Here is a 24,626-nt window from a genome sequence, read left to right as displayed (position 1 = left end):
TGTACAGCCTCAAGCCAGCCAATTTGTTAGGTGTGTGTGCTATGTCTTCTGTGAGGGTAGTATTTATCTACTTCACTGGAGAATTAGGAACTGAATTACATTATTATCTCGGTACTTCTGAAACATTCAGTCCCATTACGTCCGTATAATCTGGTAGAAGATGGAGTTGTTTTGTTGAACCTAAATAGAGGTGTAGCTATTACTGTGGTTCTGTTTACTTATTTATTTATTATTACTTCTCCCCATCCTTGTGTTTGATGGCCATCGTTACTTCTTGTGGACCTTGCCATGTGCAAGGGAAGTGTTAAAAGAAAGGAATCTGTTTTCAGGAATTTATGCTCACCTGCTGTAAATCACATTAAATGTAATCCTAGTGCACAGAGGTAGTTTTCTTCCATTAAAGCCGAGGCTGATTTAAAGCTGTTCATTATTTTAAGATGAGAGTTTCTGAAATTATTTCAGCTATTTTTGACACGTTATCAAGTGGCGTGATCTTACGGCCCAACTGTGATTTAAAAATGAGATTTCAAAGTTGTGTTCTATTTTTAGTTGCTTTCGGAAATGCAGAAATGCCATTTATTCCAGTATTTAAAGCTGGAAGAGGAAAATCGAGAATCAAACCATCTGCACAGCATGGAGAAGTTGGAGCCAAAGTGAAGGCTTTGTGTTTTTGTAACAGTTTGGTTTCCTTCATTGTAGTGTTATTTGTGTTCCGTGGTGTTTAAGTTTCTTAGTGTCTCTCATTGTACTGAACTGAAGGACTCTTTACAAATTACCACCTTCATCTGGCAAGGTTAGCAAGAATATATGCAGGAGTACATAAAGATCTGTAGGACTGAGTTGAAGTTCACTCCAGGCTTATTGTTCCAATCATTAAAATATTACCATCCCTACAATAGAACTGTAAAACTCTTAAACAAAACCCTGCAATGCCATAACTGCAGAGGAAACTTCAAAAAGACAGCACATCAGAGAAGATTACTGTACGCATAATATTATACCTTCAGCAAAAGAGACCCAGGGGTCTTTATTGTGGCATTCTGCTCTGTTTTTATGTTTAGAGCATATCAAACTGAGCACACGCTTTTCCTGATCTTTGTCTATGCTGCGATCGATGTGAATATAGCATGATAGATAGAGGAAATTAGTGGAAAGGATGATGAAATCTCTGCTGAGGCTTTATGCAATGTTTTGAAGACTTTATTTGTAGGTAACATAATGCCTCCTTCTTTTCCTTTCTCATAGCACCCTACCTAGTCTCGATGCTCCCTACCCCATGCTGGTGTTGGCTGGCCCTCTCGCCTGTGGGAAGAGAGAGCTTACTCATAGGATCTGCAGACAGTTCAATAATTTCTTCAGATATGGGTAAGTTCACTCCTTGAGGTTAAAAGAACACGAAGAGATCGAGATCAAAATTGCTGCTGTTTGTTGTTTTTTTTTTAATTGTTGTTTTTTCTTTTCCCCAAAGAAGTTAAAAGTTAAATACAACCAATAAATGTTAGTTAGCTGTGCATTTTATCTCTTCATACTGCTTAATTGCCTGAAGTCATCAAATACTTTCTTTAAAAGAAATGCCATTTAAATTATCTTGTTCTTTTTCAAAGGTGAACGGCAAAGAAGCAAACAAAAAAGAGTCATTTATGCTCTGTTTATTGATCCGCTCTATCTACTCTCACACATGCCCTTCAGTCTAAACATCTGCTTACATATGTATCCATTTCTCTTAAGTTTTTATAACGTACCTGCATGTAAACACATTAGCATGCATGTGCACGCTGCATCCAGAAGCTAGGCAAGAAGCAAGTGCAATTGTTGGACCAGTTTATTATCTTCCAAGTAGTGCTATTGGAGTAAATGGCACTTTTCAGCCTTCACCACCTGCTGGGAGGAGCAATTCTCCCACTCTGAAAGGCCTGAATTAGGATCCTTTCTGCTTTGGGCTCCCTGTGTATTTAGTGCAGAGAAACCAGCTCTTTCCAAGGGAGATTCAGCTTTTGTGAATCACATACCTATCCTCAGTGCCCATAGACAGGAATTGTGGCTAACTCAAATCACCACTGTCTGGTGCCTAAAACTAGGTGGTACAAGCTGTTCCTTGTGTCTACTCATCCCATTAGTCATAGTAGCTAGCTTCCAGAGATCCTCTTATAGATCCACATGCTATATGGCACTTATCTGAAGCCCCGTATGCCTGTTATATTGTCGTTCCTCTGTTTTATCAATTTCTCAATTGTTTGTTGCTTTTACAGTCACACAATTTTATCTGTTCTTCTTAAATCTTGGCCATATTTTCATATGTATGGTGTTTGCCACATCTTGAATCCATATTCATGCTGTCCTGCTTACTGAGCAGTGAGTTGAAAGAAAGGGACCATGGGCATGTGAATATTTGAGAAATATTTCTCAGTTTCACAGTTTCTGCATGCTGATGTAATGTATGTAATGTATGTAATAGCATAGAATCATTAAGACTGGAAAAGAAGTCATCCAGTCCAACCATCAACCTATCACCACCATGCCCACTAAACCATGTCCCTCAGTATCTGGTATAGCCTTCCTGTCTAACATAGTTCTCTACAGTGAAGAAGCTTACATGCCTTCACTGTGCTCAGATTAATGACCCAATCCAGCACATGGCTATAAAAGGGCAAATCAAAAGGACATTTAAAGAAAAGACCTGAGAGTGTTATGCAATTGGAAAAATGTCTTTTCCTTCCCTTAAAAAAAAAAAAAAAGCTATGTTTTGAAAGACGAGATGGGAAATTACTAACTAATTGAATGCCAGTTGAAATTTTCTTAGCACTATGTGTTGGGTTTTGGTTTGTTTTGGTTTGGTTTTAAGAGCATTGTTTTTATACTGTTTATACTATTTTATTTCCTAAAAGTTTTATGCACGAGGAGGGGGAAGAAGGGGGAATAGAGACGGAATCTTAACAGAGCAGATAATTGCAACCATAAAGAAAAGCTGTATTTTAATTATTCAGTGGAGATTTAAGCAATTTTATGGCTTACTCTTTTAATTTTCCAACATTCCACTCATTAAAAATGTATTTCATGCAAGATACTCTAGCAGTTTGAATGTAAACATGGCCTTGCAATTAAAAAAGGGTTGTAATGTTTAAAAGCGTTTCAAAAAATAAAGTGAAATTAGACCTTCAAACCATCTGGCTTGTGCTCAGGATTGACCTTTAAAGCTGGATGCGTTCATAGTATCTTAAGAAAAAATCAGGCCTTTGAAGTGATGTTTTAGGGTCCATGCATAGCACACTGTTCTCATTTGTTATTACTTCCTGATGTAAAAAGAAAAGAAAGAAAGAAAATTAATGACACTGAATGGCAATGCTTGGGCAAATCCTAGGCTAGAAAAGCAGGAGCTGAGTCCTTGGCCCACGCTCCTGATAATACTGACTTGGTATGAACTGGCTCCTTGTTCTGTTTTCCATCATTTCCAGCTCTAATCTCTAAATTACCTCTCTCCCTGTCTCTTTAAAATGTATTAAAACCTTCTCCAGAAACGTGGCAATATGGGTGAACCCTGTAGGTGGTATATTAGCAGGGTATGTTTTTTGCCATACTTTCCAAAACAGTCCAACAGCAGTCAAGGAGGAAATGCTGTCAGTGTGAACGTCGTGTCATGCTTTTATTCCTGTGATCCAACAGTGTAAAAATTAAAAACAAAATCGAACCAGAAACAATTAGCAAAGTATCATTTCCTAAGAACATGAGCCACTGAATAGCAAAGCTGCTATTAATCCAAGCTTAATCCAAAGTTGCTACATGCATTGACTTAGCTGGGGCTTTTTGAACTGGTTTTGTTTTAGTATTTTTCCATGGTAGTTTAGTTCCCATATCTGAGGCTTATCCCATTATCCTTACATGGTGACAGGCAATTACTTTTCTAGCCTTGTGTCCCGCTTATCTCCCTAGTTTCAGGACTGCATCTCCTCTTGATATTAGGGCACTGTTTAAGGGTTGGTCTTTGTATCTCGTTCTTAACCTCACAGTTCAGCCTAACTCCCGGTCTCCTTTTCTATATTCAGGATTCTACTTTATATCATTCACAAGCTGACATAACTGGGAAAAAATGGCTTCATCGTTTCTCTGTTACAGGATGCTATGACAGCTTCAGCTTTAGCTATCCTGGGTTGGAGGGGATTTATAGCCAAAATGTAATGTTACATTTAAACTTTTCTGTGTGTGTATTTATGAGTTAATCTTTCAAACACGCAGCATTAGTGGTATGATTTGCACCTCTTTATATTTCTCGTATTTCTTCTCTTCTTAAAAATAAAATGATTTGCAGAACTCTCCCCCTTTTTTCCCCCTTCCTATCCCATGGCTGCTTCTGTGATTGAAAACAGGTTATTTCTTTATTACACCATTTATCTTCCAGTCCCTGTCACACCACCAGGGCAGCTTACTTTGGTGAAGAAAACAGACTTGATTATCATTTTGTTTCTCAAGAAGCATTTGACAAACTGTTGAAGGCGGTGAGTACCTCACTAGTAGTCTGGCAGGACTGTTTGCTACAGAGTGAACTCAGCTTTTCCATCCGAGTCATCATTCACAGTTATGTGAATGAATATGAAAGCTCATACAAAACAACCAAAAGTTCGTTGCATATTTATGTTGTCTTTTCTTTTGTATGCATACATAGAAACTATTCCGTAGGCCTAATGGTCAGTAGGAATCTTTAAATAGCATCATAAAGTAGAAATAATCTTATTTGCATGTACAGGCATCTAGTGTGGGTTAAAGAAACATAAATTCATGAAATATCTGTCATCTCCCCTCTAAATTTTCCAGTAACCCTGCAGGGAATGCAGTCTTTTGAAGTTTAGCAAATTCCCCCTAAAGGCATTGTGCCTCCAGCTAGTGTTTCTGATGTCTTTTGCAGCCTGCAATAAAAGTTTGGCTTGAAAAGCCACAACAGAGCTCATTATTTGTACACGTACAAACAAGGGAGCCAACACAGTCTTAGGCGACTGATTTTAATGGTTCTTAATGGTAACTCTCAGTAATCAAGCAGTTTTGCTTACATTTCTCTAGATGAACTGCTGGGAACCAAATTTTATGTTCTTAGGTATTAACTTTGAAATTTTTTGGCCAATTATGCATTCTCCTTGCAGGATTGTTTCCGTCCTCTTTTCTTTGGCATCTTCTCTTTTAAATGGCAGAGCCATATGGTTTGATGTATTGTCACAAAAAAAAAAAGGATGCCCCTTTGTTTTAGATCTTACTTTTTTACAGTGCGAATACATAACCAATGAAAGCTGTAACCTGTCAGCAGCTTGTTTTCAAGGCTATGGTGCTTTATTATCCATGAAAAACGTACAAGCCCATACCCTGCAGGCCAGCTATGTGCTCTTCTCTGCAAATGTTGTGTTCCCACTGGCCTTATTATCATTGATGATTTAGTCAGGGAGAAAATCTGTTGGAAAAGCAAGCTAAGAAGTTCACTGTAATTATGCTCCTTTCAGAAAGTGGTTTTCATTAAAATACTTCCTTTGTCATTATACTCACTGTTTTGAATTTCAGGGGAAGTTTATAGCAACCTTTAAATACAGCGGCCATTACTATGGACTTGGAAGAGACACTGTGGATTCAATTGCCAGAGAAGGTCTTGCAACATGTATTCATTTAGAACTAGAGGTAAGAATTGATCTTGCTTAAACATTTTTGAATATATGATTTTGTGAGAACTGCTGCGGGGAGGAGTTCATGCATCTTGACTGTGGTTTGTTTCCGCAGCATAGACCTATCAATTTAGTCACTTTAGAGGCATTCTAAGGCCTTATGCCAGGCCTGCCGTGGATAGATATCAGTGACTTCTTTGGGCTTCATTAGTGTCACTGGAGATACTGTCTTTGAGTCTAATGAATGGTATCTTTAACTCCTCTGCTTGCATCAAGTAGCTCCCCACTGTCTATGCATGAAACAATACCTAACATTTACTTTACAGATGCCCACATTTAGTCACGTGCTGCCATCTTAACATTTCTTAATCAACTTTTCCCATCTTCATTCACCTTATTTCCCCTCCATGTCATTGGTATTTCCATTATGGTATCCTCAACTTTTCATCCATATTCTTTCCACCTATCCCCATCTTAGACTGGGACTGGTCTAGAGCTGCACATTCCCTATAACAACGCCATTCTTCTCCTTTCCTAATGAGGCAACAGAGGAGGCAATGGTTGGGGCAGAACTGTTAAAAGATGGAATCTCTGTAAGGGATTATTTTACCTTCTTTGAGATTTGTCAGGTGCACATTCACAGATGGCAGAATCTCAGAAGTCTTGCTGTGTTAGGAGATGAAGTCACAACAATGTGCCAAAACCTATCTATTGGAATCCCCAGATAACAACATTTTAGCTCGTTCTCTAATTAAGAACTTTTCTTATTTTAGATGGTTTACTAGGTAAGGATTGAGGAAACAAAGAGGAAAGACTGGCTTCATTTCCTCCTAAAATCTTTCTGCAAAGCTCCATCTACATACATGAGCTTCTAGAGCAAGAGACTCTAGAGAGTGCCCAAAACATAATACTCAGTGTCTCTGTGTTTTGCTGTGTTTGTAGGGCTTAGCTCTACCTCTAGGGGACTGCTACAAGTTCATAGATGCTGCTACACTCCTGGATATTACTGAAGTTGTTGTCAGGGAGAGACAGCTAAGAAACTCCTTCGTTGCTAAAGTTTTGAGGTCACATAGTTATTATCTGCACTCTTGAATCACTGCGGACTCTTCTAGCAGATGAAAAACAATAATGGTGTGTTATGTACGTGAATAGAAGTTATCCAACTCCATTATCTTCTGCAAGGCTCATAACAAAAGTGATTTAGCACTATTAAAGGAAATTTTAATTATGGTCCATCGTCTGAGACTAAAAATTTAGAGCTGTTCATTCCCTTTAATCTACAGCATATCTTTTACTGATAAAGGAGTCTGACGCACATTTTAACATTTACATCTCGCTGAGTCCACAGTTACAGTTAGTGAAGCTGCTGCTGTTCTGACATGCAATATGTAGTGGAGAAAGCACATTTGCAGTGCTTTTCATTTGCTTGTGTAGCCATGAATATCTGGAGAATAACAGAGGAGCTGCATGTTCCAACCGAGGGCTTAGTGGCAGAGCGGCACATGTCTCATTATGCTCCCAGAACTGTAAGTAGAATCATCAAGTCACTAAGGTTGGAAAAGACTACAAAGATCATCTAGTCCAACCATCAACCTGTCCCAAGCCATGTCCAAGCTTGTGTCCCTTGGTGTGGCACCTACCCTTTTCTTCAACACCTCCATGGACAGTCCATCTTGTACAACTTGTCTCCTCCCAAAGACCAAACTTCTTTCCATTTGATGCTGGTTATCCATCCAGGCTGTGGAGTCAGAGGAAACGAGGTAAATGTTAGTTGTGTCTTTTCTATAAGCCCATGCTGTTAACTGAAGAAACGAAGCTACTTTAAATGGATGGGCATCTTTAACTCAGGTTACTTTCTGGCCTTCCTTGACCTCAGATAGAAACTCAGGAAACTCAAGTTATTTTCTTTTCTGATTTTCCAAGTCCCTCCTTGCTTTCAAAATGCATCAACTTCTGCATTTTCTCATTCTTTATCTTAAGGTCACTTTTTCTCATCTCACATTAGACAGTCACTCAACCTATAGTCCCTGTGTAGTAAATTTATTGGGCACACCAGAAACTTTCTTTATCTCTTCTTTATTTCTCTTCCCTGTCCATCCCTACTGGGCCACCTTCCTATTGCAACATAGTCTGTGGTCAGGTTAATCGTTTGTTACATTAATTCCTGATCAGAAGGAGTCATAACTCATGGTGCAGCTTGAGATGTGGAGGATGCTCCTAGTCTGGAATGTGGGGATGCTTTCTCCTGATTGTTTCATCTTTGAAAAGTTACAAGCATAGCTGTTTGTAGGTGGTCACATAGGAAGATGCCAAGATTTGTGCCCCTTCCATTTTTCACCAAAATTAATAGGATTTTCCCCAGAATCATTCCCATTCAGTTCTGATGGAATAACAGTGTCTAGTTTTGGCACATTATGTGTGCTAGATACTGTTTTTTTTCTCATCCCCCTTTTAACCAGTGTTGTCCACCTCCAGATCTGCAACTTTTAATGACCATTACTGGCATGTTTATTGCTGTGAGATCTCTACTGTCAGGCCTTTGCCCTGTCTGTTATTGTCCTGTGGCTGTACTCCTTTGCACTGTGTCCTTTCTCAGCTTTTTCAGATCTCTGCTGTTGTACTAGGCCTGTATTTATCTACATTATTATGTTGAGTCATAAACATCCCATAGTACCTGGAACAATTGCTTGTTACTGCTATGTAGATAAAACTATGGTTTTACTACACTAAGAGAAAACAAATCAGATAGATACCACACCTGGTCAACAAAAGAAATTGCTGTCACAGCTGAGCCAAGTAAAACAAAGTTAAGGGTAAGTCAAGAGATGTCCAGAGGGAGCAGGACAAGCCTGAGTCTTGAAACCCTGAAAACTCAGTGTTACAAGCAGTGGCAATACCATATTATAGGGCTCTGTGGTTACAATATTCTGTTTTTTGTATGTAGAAAGAGAGAGAAAGGTTATCCAACATATGAGTTGCAAATGAGAGCTGTGGAAAATTCAGGGTTGGTACCTAACCCAGAAGTACGATGAAGTATAATGCTTTAAATCACTGGAAGAATTTGACTGAAAGGCTTCATTTAAAGGGGTATTTAGAATAAAGTAGTTCTATTCTTATAACACTTCTCACATGTAGACATTTGGCACTTTGCCTTGAACTTACCCATTTTGTTGAGCTGGATTCCAATCTTGAGACCTCGGATTCAGGTTACCTGTGCTTCTTTCACAGTGCTTTGTGACAGAGTTGTCCTCAGCTCAGGTATAAACTCAATGGACACTCAGTTTCAGGAACAACACATTGTGCTTTTCTCTTTCGTTCTAAAGGGCGTGCGTAGCTTGAAAAATACCTACTTTAAACCCAGATATATCCTGGTGGTACCAATGAACAAAGCAAAATACGAGCGACATCTGCGGAGGAAAGGATTATTCAGCAGGCCAGAGATAGAAGAAGCAGTATCCAGAGTGGACATGTACATCAATTTAAGTGAGGATATTCCAGGATACTTCGATGCAGTAATCAGCGCAGGTGAGTTAATCTCTTTTATGCTATAAAGATGACTTTTCGTGTTACAGAAGTAAATGGATTGTTACAACAACAGGTGGACCCCATCATTGATTTGCCGTGTTCATTTTCGTCCCAGGAATCCAAGTACCCCGGAGATTTGTCAGGAGTGAATTATTCTGTGTCCAAGTTGTCACAAGCCCATCTAGAAAGGAAACCAAATAATTGAAGTTAGCAATACTAAGGGTTGTCTTCTGTAAGAATGTCAAATAGATGTTCAGTGATCTATGTTAATTGTCTGTTAGTTTCTGAGTAGAGGTCAGAGGTGCTTTTGACCTAACAGATCTAATTATCTCTGGACCAGATAGACTTTTTCAAGTGTTGAACTGATGGCTGATATGTATCTTACTATAAAGGAGAGGCTGCTGCAATGATTTTCCTTGTCAGACTCTTCTAATTAGTAACTGGTTCAAGTCTTCCAGCCTGAGACAGGCAACGTGTGAGTGGTCAATATTTCATTAAAACCAATGTTTGCTTCTTGATATTAAGGGGTTGAGGGCAGCAGAAGGTGGAGAGGAATCCTTCTCTAATTCATTCTGTGCGTGCCCTTTTGTTGAGGTCACTTTTCAGTTCATCGCAGTGATGGTGAAATATTTATATCATAGTAGTAACAAAAACATTATCTATAGTCATTGTCAAAAGCAAAAACCCTAAAACACAGTAAACCAAACTGTAGAATAGAGTGTAGAAACTTAGAGCTGAATTCCAGGTTATTTGCTTGAGCATGATGCTTATGAAGAGGAAGATTTTTCTCTCAGAGATGAGCTGGATGAGTTAAGAATGCAGTTGTGTCTCAGGCTTCTGTGATCTGTGACTTTATAGTGATGGAAGCTTGTTTTTTCACCAAATTCTTATCCCTTTCTGCAGATGAATTGGATGAGGCATTTGTAGAGCTGAGTTTCCTGATAAAGGTATACCTGGGTCTGGAGCCACCTGCAGTTTCTGATAGCAGTCAAAACGTGAATAGCAAAGCAGGAACAGGTACTGTGTTTGGGCACATGCTACTACTCCCTTTTATCAGTAGAGTGTTGCTGCTTATTTGTTATGAGAATTAAAACCTATGAATGATGCAACCTGTGAGACCGCTCATCCCTGAAAGCTCTGTGTGTTTCTTTGTAATGGGTCTCCTGGGCTGTTTCCTCCCTAGTATGTAAATCTTTAATGGAGATCTTTCCAGGTACTTTACACTTCTCTGTGCCCAGAGGCAATAATATGCAGAAAGTAAGTTACCAGACTCTTCTGAGGATGTTTCTGGGCTGAGGATCTCCCATTCATTCCAGATCAATCATAAGCTGGATATGTGTCCCTGGCTGAGAGCTTTGTGCCTATCAAACAAGAAAAGGGCATGGCACTGAGAGCTTACCTTTCTCTCTCCCTCAGGATAGCCAGAAGCATGAAGAGATCTATGAAAACCAGGATACTAAGATGAGTGAAGGCATCTTAAAAATTCACTCCAAGTGCTTTTGGGGTTACCCACTGCAGCATAAACCCAGTTGATTGGCACTGTGTTTAAAAGAACCCTTTAACTACTTGAATAACTGAAGATGAAGCCTCTTGATCACTTCAGGCTAACCCAAGCACATGCTGCTGCAAAAAGCAGTTCTGCCCGGTTTCTCCCTCCTGCCTGTACATTTCTAGTCCTCCCTTGCTCTCATTCCTCTGATAGTGCAGTCGCATGTAATCCATCCAAAAACTAACCCAGAAAAGAACACGCCTGACTTTCAGACAGATCAATTCCTTGATCTACCTCATCATGTAGCTATAGGGTTAGCTCAAGGAGAGAAGGGTAGGGAAAAAGAGCTCCATGAGTGCTTCTGGAAGAAGAAAAGACTGCTCTCATCAGAGAGTCAGTGTCTCTCTGAAGAGAGCAGTCCTAAGATTAGCTTATGAGAACCCAGCTCTAGCTCGTGTATTTATTCCAAATGGGACATGTTACCAGCTGTGATAAAAGCAGAATATACTCTCTAAAGTATGGGGGGAAAAAGAAATAAGGAGATATCACAGCAGTGAGATGTTGCACAACACAGGCTAACAACAAGATCATTTATGTGAACTTTTACCTCTAAGAACCTCTGTGGTTTATGGCTCTCTTGGTTAGATCCACTGCAACAGGAGAGTAATTAGTTTCTGAAGTTGTATTGAGCCAATATTCATGATCTTCTGTGTGGCTCAGAAGGCTGCAAATAAAAGTAGATGAAGGAGGGCAAAAACGCTTGAAAATGTTAATGAAGGATAGTGCAGAATTCATCAGTTCATCATTTCAAGTAATTTTGTATCCTGAAAGAATTAATAAATACTAATTTCCCAGGGGGGAATGAAAAGCTCCTCTGCATATTGTGGCATCCCAGTGCTATAGCAGTGAGCACGTTTTCTGAAGAATCTTATTTAATCTTAATCTATATCGATTCTATTTTCATTTCTAGAGCTTGCATATTTGTTTGAAGTCAGAGGGAGGAATTCCTTGCCTTACTGCCTATAGTCTTGGTGCTTATTTGTCTTAAAACCACAGGTTTTGTCCTAAGAGGCAATAAGACCCACCAAGCCCCAACTAGATTATGGGGGGGGGGGGGGGGGAGGGGAAGGGAAAGGTTTAAAGGGAATAGATTTGTATGTAACCATGGTATTTTTAAAGATGTATGTGTACATACCTGAGGTTTCTTTAAAGGTCTCTACATTCCTCAGAGGTTCTGTGAGTGGCTTGTCACTAGTTACAGAAACTTCATTAACAGTGCTACATTTTGGTAATTCTGCTGTCCATAAAGCAACTTTTAAATTTACTATGCGCCATTAAATTCATTTAGAGCTTCATTTATAGGTGTTTAAATGAATTTAACTATCCTGTTTCTAGCGATCATCCCTTCCCCTGGACTGTGTGAAATAATTTATGTTTAAAAACTCGCCTCAAGGTTGTCTTTAAATGGACATTTTTAGTGAGATAGAAGCAGGGGGAAGATTGGTTGTGTGAGATTATGATAGGTTGTTAATTCTCTTTTTAATGAACTGCTGCGCAAGATCCTTTGCTCATATGCAAAGTGAAAACACTGGGAGAAAATAGATAAGTTCTTCTTTTTAGAAACTTTTTACAGGAGAAATTTAGCACAGTGCAGAGCTGATAATGCTTTGTACTTGCATTAGCAGCTTTCATCCGCAGAACTTGGTACTACACAACTATTAATTATTTCTCACAGCAGTCCTGCAGAGTATGTGTTACTATTTGTATTTTACAAGTGAGTGAAGGAACATTTATGTGAAAAGACTATTTGTGATGCTGGGCACCAGAAAGCCCACAGAACTTTTTGCAGTGTGAAGCCCTGTGCTTCTGAAGGTTAGATTCTACCGCTTACTCAGTGTCAAAATGAGTGATTTACTGTGAGTGAAACAGAGCCTACCAATCTCACGTCTTGTCTCTGTTCTTAACACCAGATCTCCTGGCAGCTACAAACCAGCAGCATATATTTAATGGCTGGGCTGAAAGTCACCTGATGACTGTTGAAACTTTTCTTTTTAAATAAGTGCATATAGTGAGAAAAGTAACTGCATATAATATATGAACGTGCAGATGGACTGGGTAGCTCTTTGTCTCTCATCTACTCCAATTGTGTGTGATAATACATGAAATGACACACAATACAATAGGAGTAAATGAATTTACACAAGGAAATGATTGAATTTCTGCAAAAAAAAAGTGTCGTGTACCAGTAAAAGATATTTTCCTGTGACTGAGTTTAATATTTAGATATCATTTTATAGGCAGAATAAATCATAGAATTGTTTGAGTTGGACGGAACCCTTAAAGACAATCTCGTCCAACATCCCTGCAATGAACAGGGACACCCACAGCTGGATCTTGTTGCTCAGAGCCCTGTTCAGCCTGACCTTGAATATCATAGACTCATAGAATCACCAAGGTTGGAAAAGACCTCAAAGATCAATCAGTCCAACCGTTCACCTATTACTAATAGCTCCCACTAAACCATGTCCGAAGTAACAGAAGAAAATTTGGATGCTGGGGGGAAGTTCTTCATAGAGAGAGTAGTGAGGTGCTGGAACAGCTGCACATAGAGGCTGTGGATGCCCCATCCATCCCTGGAGGTGTTCAAGGCCAGATTGGATGGGGCCCTGGGCAGCCTGGTCTGGTGTTAAATATGGATGTTGGTGGCTCTGTTTGTGGCAGAGGGTTGGAACCTGATGATCCTTGGGGTCCCTTCCAACCCAATCCGTTCTATGATTCTACAAAAAGATGTCCAATTCTAGCTTCCTATCACATTCTGACCACTCTAAGAGAGTCAAAATTCCTAAGTAAGCGGATTTCAGTTAGCTTGGAATGGTTTATATCCTTTACCAGTTCATAACTTCAAATGCCAAGGTTATTTCTGACTGCTGTGAGCAAAGTGCTGTTCAGAATATTACTTCTTGAGAAGTGTCTTTTCCATATTAGGTTCAAGAATACGTTTCTTGCAAGAGCAAACATTGTCGCCCAGCAGAGGAGTGAGTGGCACTACTCAGTCTTCAACTATCAATGACTTCTTGGACTCTTCTACCAAAAATTATTCAGGAGACACTTTGGACAAACTTACTGTACAACTGAGCACTGTGGTAAGTAGCATTTGCTCTAATATGAGGATAAAAGTAATTTATATGCAAAAAAAAAAAACCTATTTGTAGATCAGATTTTCTTTCTCCAGAAAAGAATTAAGTTCTGTTCTTTGGTTATCTTTCCTTCCATCCATTTACAAGTAACCTAGAGTTCAAGGCAGATGAATAAGACAAGGAAGGCTAACTTACCTGCTCAATTTAACACAAAAATAAAACGATTTATCATAATGGATTTCATCCAGTTGTGCCCTGATGTAAAGAAGCCGAATATCATCTCCCTCAGTTCCTTTACACAGTATTGAAACTTTCCCGTTCAGAGCAGTTAGGTGCAGATATTAGGACAATGAAGATTACTTACGAATGCCATCCGGTGGCAGTGGAAAAACTCATTCAGCCAAGTGTCTCAGAGCGAGTGCCAGAGATCAAATTTAAGCACATTTTTCACCTGCTTTTACTTTTTCAATCAACAGATTCAACGGTGTGCTTGGATTTCAAATAACCTCTTGCAACTTGGGCTTCATCTCTCTTTTCTTCTTCTCAGCAGTGTTTTCCCTAAAGGCATTCATTCTCCTTGCAGGCAGTGGGGGAGTTGGGACTACGAAGCAGATGTGCCTAATGCTCTCTTTATATGACAATGACAGGAGAAAGAGAAAAATGAAAGCTTTAAACTTTGTTCCATTCCAGGGTTATGATGTCATTATGATGAATGATGGCTTGGCAGGCACGACTTGCTGTACAATTTTGCCACTATATCTCTGTATTTATAACTACCTCTGATGTTTAGAATTAGTGTTCTAGATGGAGCAAAGTAGAAGACCCCCTCCTGGGCTTCCCAGGCTTAAAAGAAAAGGCTCTCTTGAGTGTGAGGAAGGCTGCGGTGGTAAAATGGCTGACATAAATAAGGAACCTCGCATCTTCCGATGTTCTGAAATGAAATGCCTGTGTTCAAGCCTTGCAGAATTCAAAAGCTGTCACAAAGTGTTGTTCGTTTTCATGTTTCTTTCATGTAAAGGTTTGTTAGTTTAAGGTGAGACAGGAAGCAGATTTTTTCTTACCTTGGTGGCTCTCTGACAGCTCCCCAGCCCCAGCAATTTATTTCTCTCGCTTTTTTATTTCATCTTCTTTTTATATTATCTTGAAAGTTTACATTTTGTCAAGTCAGGGAGAAGTGGTTTATGATGAAGGAGGCTCTCATTTAATGTGGGTTCTACTTACTTCATGGCTGCAAGGCTCTCTTTCTTGTTAGTCTCCTTGTTCTGTGCTGGCAATAACTTTTAGTTATTTACTATGCTAAGTTTCCAATACATTTTTATGTGCAGAGGAAGCTTTATGGCATCAGCTGAAGTGTGAATGTAGTAAAACATTCAAGGTGAAACACAGGTGCCTCTTGGACTGTATTTAATGAGAAGAATATAAATATGTCTGTGGCCTTAAAGTAAAATTGTGTCTAAACTGTTACATTTGAGACTATGCATTTTTTTTTTTCACTCTAAAGCACTGAAATAATTTGCTGTCACTGCAGTAACTGCATTCCACTCCCATCATGTAAAAAATATATGAAAAAATTATGGATGTGGGTTGTCCATGAGCAAATTAAGAAGCAGAGTCTGCTGCTCAGAGGAAGACAGCAGATCTGATTCCCTGCAGCCTTTTATCCCTTGTGAGCATGCCAACCCTGCACCAATTTCATGTAGCTGCAATTAACTACATAAGGGATGAACATAAAGGAGTCTATGCCTGTAATCCACACCAACAAAAACAGGAATGGAGCTGCATCTTTACCGAAAGAAAGCAAAACATAACTCAAGCTCAGTGAGCTTTTAAACAGACCTTTATTTATCATAAGTAGTGAAAGAAAGTGCAGGAATTCACAGTAGTCATCACGTGAGCCATTAGCAGATTAACTGTATTCTCTTTCATTCCTCATACCATCACAAAAAGCCTCTGTTACAGACACGTGATTTAGCTATTATATTGATAAGTATCAGCGGCTATCAGGTGATAACAAAGCAGGATGTAATAACTTTGCTCCGAGATTTACATTTCATTTTTTAAGCACGCTGTTGCTCGGCGTTGGGCTGACCTGAGAAATTACACTGCACACAGCACGTGTTAATTAACACCCCCTTGAAACTCAAGACCATATTTTTCAGTCTGCTAAGATCGTAATGGGTTCGTTTTACCTTTTGCAAATTCCAGTCGGTTAAATCTATCTCTGAATATTGGTTTATATAGGAAGAAAGACAGGTTTGCAGTATTGTTGGAGCAAAGAGAGAAAACTGGTGTATTTAAGTTGTAGCAGAAGCAGTTTTGTTCTGTATTTGACCCCTTGTTGGTGAAGATATAAGACAAGAGCATAGCTAGAATTATCCCAGCTCTGTTATACCGTGAGGTAGGAATGCATCTAAAGTAGTTCTCTGCAGATACTCCTTCTTGCTATGTCCTGGCACGTTTTGAATGTTATATGAAGAAATAAATAGGACTTTAGTGGAGATAAATATCTTCATTATTCAATGCCTGCAAGATTTTAGACCAAAATTTGCTTCATGTAGATTAGTGAATTATACTTAGCATCTTGTTACTTATAGTAAAACTCTATTGTCCCAGAATAAATGCATACACTTTAAAAACTTAACAAAAGAGAGGGATATCACAACCAATTAAATGACCCTATATTCTTTTAAGTTCCTGTATGAAGTTGGTTGTATTTCTTTATCAGGAAGAAGCTTCTCTCCAAAGGCGTCATGCTGCAGCATGTCAGGCTCTGTCAGGAAAGGTACCTAGTGCATACGTCCAGCTGTTTCAAAGGTAATGTAGAACCACAGAATCATTTGACCCCTTTGAGGTCATCTAGTCCAACTGCCCTGCAATGAACAGAGACGTCTACAGGTAGATCAGGTGCTCAGAGCCTACTCCAGCTCTACTCCTTGGATGTCACCAGGGACAGAGCATCCATCAACTCTCTGGGCAACCTGTTCCAACCACCCTCACTGTAAAATAATTTTTCCTTTATATCAAGCCTAAATCTCCCCTCTTTAAGCTTGAAATCATTTCCCATTGTTCTATTGCAACAGACCCTGCTAAAGACTCTATCCCCTTCTTTCTCACAGCCCCCATTTAGATACTGAAAGGTTGTTTCTGGCAGTGCACAGTCTCCAAAATGTTTGTTAGTGCTTCTGGTGATTAGTGCTGGACCTTGCTCAGCACAAAGTTCTTTGCAGTGCACTCCTGTGCATACTTCTGTTTAAAGCAGAATTTCTAAAAGCTGACTCCATTTTTTCTGGCTCTTTTTCTTTAAAGAAAATGGATCGTATCTTTACTGTCTCTTCTGTCTTTCCTGCTCATAGTCACAGCCCTGCAAAATGGCGTTAAGTCTGTAAATCTTAATGTACTTTCTTTGCTTGGTCTTTTGTGGGATCTCTGCCTTTCCCTGGTAAATACCAATGCAAATCTTCCTATTTTGGATTCTTTTTTGCTTGCTTTTCCTACCTGTTGTGAAAAGGCTCATGTTGACATTTAAAAGTAGCACATGGGCATCTGTATCAGCATTTATCAAAATGAACAGAACAGTGTTTCAGCTCTGTCCAAATGCAGTCACTAATTATACATACCAGCTTTCCAGTAATGAAGACTGAAGACTGATTCTTTAAAAGTAAATAAGGGAAGAAACAAGTCACTGGATTAAACTATCTTTAGGAAAAAAAAAACAAAGGCAGAGATGCATAATTATGATACATTTTCTAAATCTTAAAGCTTTTTAAGTACTGAAGGAAGACTTTTCTTTCCTCTCATTTATTTAAACTATGTTGTACTGAGAAGAAAAATGGAAATCAGTGTTTTCTTATGCTGGATGTTTTGGTTTTGATTTAGTGTGGCAGTGTGAACTGTTCTCTTGTGTCTGTTGCTCTTTGCAGCCTTTATTCCATAATAGTCATTCCAAGGAAGCTGGTTGAGGAGTTATACATGAAGCTGTTTCAGCAGAGCTGTCAGGCAGGTGAAAGAAAATCCTGTCACTCCCAATCAGTATTTGCAATTACCAGGCCTCAAGGGATAGATGCACGCAGCAGAATTGGAGGCAAGAGTAGACAACGCGCCATTCCACACAAGAAGTTAAGCCAAGAAGTGACATTAATATGAATGTTATAAAATGATTTAAATTCTGAGAGAGAATCTGATTCCTGGAACACAACAATTAGGTTGTGGAGCCCTTTGATCATTTTCATGGCCCTCCTCTGGCCCCAGACCAGAAGGTCTGAATTCCTTCTGTACTGAGGGACCCAGACCTGGACCCAGTACTCCAGATGTGGCAGAGTAGATAGGGCCAACCACCTCTTCTCACTGCTGCCTCCCCTCTTTTGATGCAACCCAGAATGCAGTTGGCCTTCCAGGCTTCAAGAGCACACTGCTGGTTCATGTCCAGCTTTTTGACCATCAGGACCCCCAATCCTTCTCAACAGGACTGCTTGCAATGAATTCTTCCAATCTGTAGACATACCTGGGATTGCCTCAACCTAACACTTCGTGTATGGCCTAGCTAGACCTCATTGTGTTCTCATGGGGCCCACTTTTCATGCTTCTCCAGGTCACTCTGGATTCTGTCCCTTACTTCTTTACTGTCAACTGCACCACTCAACATGGTGTCATCAGAAACTTGCTGAGGGTACACTCAATTCCACCATCACTGTCATTGAGAAAGACCTTGAAGAGCGTTCTTCCCAAGATAGACCCCTGGAGGACACCACTTGTCACTGGCTCCACCTGAACATCAGACCATTGACCACATCCCTCTGGCTGCAACCATTCAACCAATTGCTTATCCACCTGACAGTCCACCCTTCAAACCCATGTCATTTCACCTTTCTCTGCAAGCCTGTGCTTAGTAATTTCGGCAATGTTACTTTAAGTTCTCTCTAATTTGTTAATTAACTCTCAAAATTGACCAGATAATGTCAAATGTCCTTAGAAGTGCAGGCAAATAAATGTCAATAGCATGTCTGAGGGACATCATTTTATTGTCTCCCCATATGATACTAAAAGTGGACACCAATCCCTTCGTGCAGTCGAACTGTATTAGGCATTCAGACTAAACATCTCATCTCACTACTATGTCTAGATGCATCTTGGCTTCAGTACTCATCAGATTTTTCTCTCTGATGGAAAAATGCTTATTTTAAGCTATTTCATTTGGAGGTTTTTCCTTCTCTTTTTACTTGGCTACGTAAATAAGACAAAAGTCATGCTGTTTGAAATCTGGTTTTGAAAAACTCTTGCTATTTTTGCTTGAATCTCATCAATTTTGTCCCAAATTATTTTATTTTTAGAATGATACACCTTTTCTTTATTTCCATTGTCAGCAGCAGTGCATAAAATCTATCTGCCTAATCTGCTGCTTGTGTAAAAATGATTTCTTTCACTGGTAACATCTCTGACCTTACAGAAGCTTTTAGCTGATAACTCTTCATGTTGGAAACTTGCTGCCGTAGGTTTTGCAAAGCCAAAAAAGGTGGTGAGTTTTGGTGGATTTTGTTGGTTTTGGTTTTGTTTTGGTGGTTTTTTTGTTCAGTCCCCTAAGCCATTTCACTCACTTGCAGAAGAATTAATTGTGCTGGTGTGATGCTGGGTGAATGGAGTGGCTGTGAACCCAAAATGGTGGAGGACAGAAGCATCTCAGCTTACTTCTGATGCAGAGAATGAAAACCCCACTTCAGCTAGGAGTGAATCTAAATACAGTGAGATATGGTATATATATATGGTATATATCTCACTGTATTTAGATATAACTGATAGATATAACTGGTAGATACAACTGGTGCCAAGAGCGATAGGTGCAGAACAGTTCTTAAGGTACTAAATGTTTTGAATTTCCCATGAGTCAGCAAATATTAAAAGATTCTTTAATGCTTAATCCCACCATTGCACATTTTAATCCAGACTTATATATATCGCTCAGTTTTTCTAACTATGCATTAGAAAACTTTAAAGGTGGTGTCACAGAAGCATCCAACCTGCTTTATTTATTGCAACCCTGCAGGGTCATCTACATAAATTTGGGTTTTTAAATCTAAATTACTGAAAACCTAGCCTCTTTATTTTTCTGCCTGTGGCTGTGTGTAATTAAAGTCATTTTAATGTCTCATTGCCTGATACAATGTAAGGGCCGTGTTTCGTGGTTTGATCTGAATAATTCCACTGTCTCTGTGTCTGAGGGTAATAAGTAAGGAGTTGGGTTGAAGTCTCATTCAGATCAGACCTTCATCTAATGATTAACTTCTTGATTTTCTTGGAATGTTGCTGAAAGAACTGAAGTAAGCAAGAGCAGACATCACGAAGAGGAAAATTTATAACCCGTGAACTCACTTTTCTGAGTTGGAGGAGATTCCTTTCGCTTTACAGTCTCAGCAGAGCTCCCTGGAAGAGCAAAGGTGCATGGTCCACCTGTGGTTGAGATACTCCCTTCAGGCTGGATTTGCTCGCCATGAGCATAAGATGTGATGCATGTAGCATACATGTCTTGCACACCCCGTTGTCTGGCCAGCTTCTGACTTCAATATACTTCCACTTTTCAGTTTTGTTTTTATGCCTGTGCTAGTGATGAAACTAGGACTAAACTACATGGGTATGAGCTACATGGGAGCTATTTAAATTATCCAACCCATTCTCATTTGATCTGAGGCATAGTAATGCAATGCAAGTCTTTAAATACCTCTTAACAGCAGTACAAAACTCAAGACCAAGTGTGAAGAAGATATTTGGCACCCAGGTAGGTAGTGGAAAAACATCCCTTTCACCTTTAAAAATGCATGTGCTCCTTAACTGTCTGGTAGATTGGTTTGAATTTACTTTTCAGATGAGATGTAGCTTCTGAGAGTGAATAGGTTACGAATACCAAGATTTACTCTAAGTAGTAGAGAGCATTTTATCGCCCAGTCCTTAGACCTGTAGCCTTGAATTCTGCCTTCAGACTTCTGCACTGATTCTTCTACCTTCCATTGAGCAGAGTTGTTTGATACAAGAATTCCTTAATTTCTTCTTAACTTTTATTTCCATTATGCTGATGTACGCAAATTGAATTCTGAGGGCACTCAGTAGCTCTGGGGATCGAGTGGAATCGGACCCTTTTTTCCCTATATTTGGTTCAGATTTTTATCTGATCCAATGGTGAACAGTGGTCAAACTTTAAAAGTCAGCATTTCAATGAGAATGTCTTATTTCTGGCAATCTTCAGTGCTGCTTATGCTTGGTTTTAGTTATACAGCGTCCCTGACTAGGTGTCCCTCTTCATTGCAGTGCAGCTGGGCTAAATGACCTTTAAAGGTCCCTTCCAACTCAAACAACCCTATGGTTCAAGCACTAGCTGTTCTGTCACATTGAATAGAAGCCCGTAACATGCCCTCTGTTTTCTTTCTGTGTTTTTTTTTTTCCAGGGACCTTGGAATCACTCCTGCACCAGGCATCTCCCAGCAACAATTACTGGAGCCAACAACATGTAATTCTCTGGTCTCAGATGGAAAGAGCGTCATCGAAGACCACAGCTTCCCCTTGATTAACACAGAAAGCAGGTGAGTTCCATTTCTGAGACTGCCTCTGAGTGCAGTGGAGGTTAATGCTGCAGTACTAAGATGTAAAACTACTGGCCAAGCTAATGCGGCTGTCTCACGTGTTTCAGCAAGAGCCTTATTAAATGTACAGTGTACAAGTCTTGTCGTTCACAGGGATGGTTTCATTTAGATACCGTAATTCATAAAAAGAGAGAGAATTTCCAGAGCTTTCTATTAACAGGATGTTTGAAGGGGAAACGATGCTGAATGAAACTTGTCCCAGGTATAGAAAAACAGAACTTCAGTGACAACTATATGTATTTTTAGACAAATTGCCAGATATTGCTATCAGAATTATTTCATATCCTCTTTAAAGGATTACCATAGTTAACACTGAATGCCATTTGGGAGGCTCTGGAGAATAGCCCAAGTTCATATCTCATCGATGATAACAGCAGACCTTGCCAGGATCCTCTGTAGTACCTTTGCCTTGTTGCTATGTGGCATATCTCATCCAATGAGCGATGAGCATCCTCATTTCTATGTCCCACAGCTAAACAGGTTCCAAGGTATGGAAAGGAGACAGCTCCTATCTCACATAGAGCTTGTAGAGAGACAAACATATATATAGATAGATATGAAAAGGCTACATTGCCTTTTAGGCATTCTGCTATGAAGGGAGCTATATTTTGCTGACTAGTTTTGCAAGTCCATGTTGCCATCTTGCCAAGACGGCTGTGACTTGCTCTCATTGTCCTGTTCCATAAGAATGTCTGAGCTCTGTCTGCCAACTATTACACCAAGTGACACTGCAGCTTTTCTATGCAGAATCCTGAATAAGCCTTTTTTTTTCCCCCTCTTCTGGCCATCTGTTGTAATCTCATACCCAGATGGCATACACAGAAGCAGCTGGATGCCACGCAGCATGACCCAGTGCAGAATAACATACCAGATCCCCCATCCACACACGGAAATGGGTGTGCACTTGTGGCCATGCTCTGGGCCACCTTAAAATGAGCTCTCCTCACTCTCACCTATGCAAAGCTCATCTGAAAGCTGCAACTGTGAGCTGGTGTCTGTGCCATAGTGCTGTTGTAAAGCTGGAATTAGATCATTGGTTGAGTCCCATAGCTGATACCTTATTCTCACTCTATACAAATGAAGCTACCTTTCCTGATGTGTTAAAACACCCATACCATGTATTTTCCAACTATTTAAGTGAACAAATCACTGCATTAAATAACTAAACCAAAACGCACATTAGGCAGCTTCTCACATAAGTCAAAGCCACGAGAAATGCTAATATCTTTGTAAGATTTCAACCCATTCACTTCATTCTTCATCTACTGAAGCAGAATTCTTAGATAAACTTACTGTTGGAAAAGAAAAAATATCTGTGTTCCTTTTATATCCTAGGGAGGCTGCCAGTTCCATTTATGTGATGCACTACCTGCCACTGTAATTACAAGTAGTTAATTAGCGTGCTGTAAAGAGGTTGAAACCGTAGGCCTCTGCAGATTCATTTGTCCTGAGTATTTGTGGCACAGTGGAGTGTGCTGAAGGGGAACAGAGTGAGCGTATGAGAGAAACTGAGTGCATAATAGGTTGCAGAGGGATTCTGCATCATCTGTCCTTACCAGTAAGTGGCAAGACCTATAACTCAAATGAGTGTGAAGTTGTAAAGGTCTCACCCTTCGCATATGGGAATAAATATGTCTTTCCACTCCACCACATTTTGGTGTTTTGACTTTAACAGTGCTTTCATTTAGCACTGTTAATAACACGGTGGAAAAGCAACTGCGAGGAGGGAAAATGCAAACTGCTAATCTGATTCATTTTCTGTGCATGCATCAAGGCCCACCACGAAACCGTATGGAGTCGTGTTGTCAGATTCTTTTGCAAGGGAAATAAGGAAAGTTTGGAATACATTTTCTAATAGGAATGGTTGATGGAAATGCTGTTGTGTAGATGCATTCGAAATACGGACAGAAATAATCCCCCACTTCTGAAGTACTGCAGTAAAAAATGTAGTGATTTTACTTGTCTGGATATTGAGGTGGTTTAACCTTTTCTTTTGCTTTTTTTCCCAATTTTATGCTTTTCACATTTGGAATGGAAGAAAGAGTAAAATTAAAAAAACCAACAAGGGGTAAGATCATGAATGTTTTGACCTCCAGGCACAGGCAATAAAACAAATATTGTTTGCCAGGATGGGGTGCTGGGATTACAAATAGGGCCATAGAGTCATTATGGTTGGGAAAGACCTCTAAGATCATCCAATCCAACCATCGACCCATCCCCCACCATGCCCACTAACTATGTCCCTCAGTGCCACATCTCCATGCATTTAGCAAGGAGCTATCCCAAAACATAATCAAATGCAGAATATCTGTCAATCGACATATTATACCAACGTTTGCAATGATGTATGTTAGGGATTGGCAGTCCAGTGCAAGCGTAATTTAAACAGAATGTGTAGCAGTCCAGGGCTTTAGTCTTCTACTCATTACTAATATAATCTGTGTTTAGTGCAGCCAGACTCCATTTATCTCATTATTCCTCGGGGCATTCAGGTTTCTTTCTTCATTTCCTTTCCATTTAAATGATGGGGAAAATAGAAGTAGAGGTAAAAGCTTAAAGTTAGGGCACATACCTACTCCACATGTGGTAGTTTTCTGTGCTGGGGAAGGTCTAGACATAGATTACTAGCAGATTTTAAGCTCTAATAATTTCTCCACTTACTTTTTGATAGCTTTTTTCTTCTGAGTAGCATTCCAAGAAACCTTAAGCATTTCCCATGATGTTTTTTGCCAGAGAAGCCATTTGCTAAACTCTGTGCAACTAAACAAGGAAATGAGCATTACAGTAAAGCCTCATGTCAAGGCTTATTAAAACTCACTGCTTGGCTAAGAGTGAAATAATAGTGAGATATTTTTTGAAGCACCCAACACTTGGTGTTTGGTGAGCAGCCTTGGATTCAATTGAACCTCAGAGGAAGATGCAAACACTCAGTTCATTACAGAATATAATATTCCTTTACCTTGAAGGCAGTAGAAAAAATCACATAGACTTCTACACTACCTCTAGGTAGAAGATAATTACCTGTTTCTTATGGGAGTAACACACTTTTTAATCTCATTATTCATGATCCCTTCTTCTCTCTGCATGGTTTTATTAAAATACCACAGAAATTCTCTCCCTATTCCTTGGAATGCTGTAATCACAGTATTCTCACAAGGTATAACGCATCTTGCAAGGATTAGAGGATGAAATTCTTTCGGCCTGCACTATCAAT

The 24,626-nt window shown here is 39.6% G+C and overlaps 1 protein-coding gene across 3 annotated transcripts in view; it reads left to right on the top strand.

Annotated features, from left to right (window-relative positions):
- The window catches only part of LRGUK (leucine rich repeats and guanylate kinase domain containing), a 46,191-nt gene that overhangs the window by 18,915 nt on the left and 2,650 nt on the right, over nt 1-24,626 (top strand). The window contains exons 11-19 of one of the 3 annotated variants that reach the window (XM_072340434.1): nt 1,246-1,365; nt 4,394-4,490; nt 5,539-5,652; nt 8,960-9,161; nt 10,065-10,178; nt 13,636-13,793; nt 16,513-16,601; nt 21,218-21,352; nt 23,451-23,480. In XM_072340434.1, the coding sequence (XP_072196535.1) occupies nt 1,246-1,365; nt 4,394-4,490; nt 5,539-5,652; nt 8,960-9,161; nt 10,065-10,178; nt 13,636-13,793; nt 16,513-16,601; nt 21,218-21,352; nt 23,451-23,480 (1,059 nt within the window). The remainder of the gene's footprint in view (nt 1-1,245; nt 1,366-4,393; nt 4,491-5,538; nt 5,653-8,959; nt 9,162-10,064; nt 10,179-13,635; nt 13,794-16,512; nt 16,602-21,217; nt 21,353-23,450; nt 23,481-24,626) is intronic. The other 2 variants (XM_072340443.1, XR_011904071.1) reach the window with 2 other exon arrangements.

Source organism: Excalfactoria chinensis, chromosome 1, assembly GCF_039878825.1.
Source record: "Excalfactoria chinensis isolate bCotChi1 chromosome 1, bCotChi1.hap2, whole genome shotgun sequence".
In the NCBI taxonomy this organism is placed as follows: domain Eukaryota; kingdom Metazoa; phylum Chordata; class Aves; order Galliformes; family Phasianidae; genus Excalfactoria; species Excalfactoria chinensis.
The sequence above is the reverse complement of the archived record's forward strand: the minus strand, read 5'-3'. Positions and strand labels throughout refer to the sequence as shown.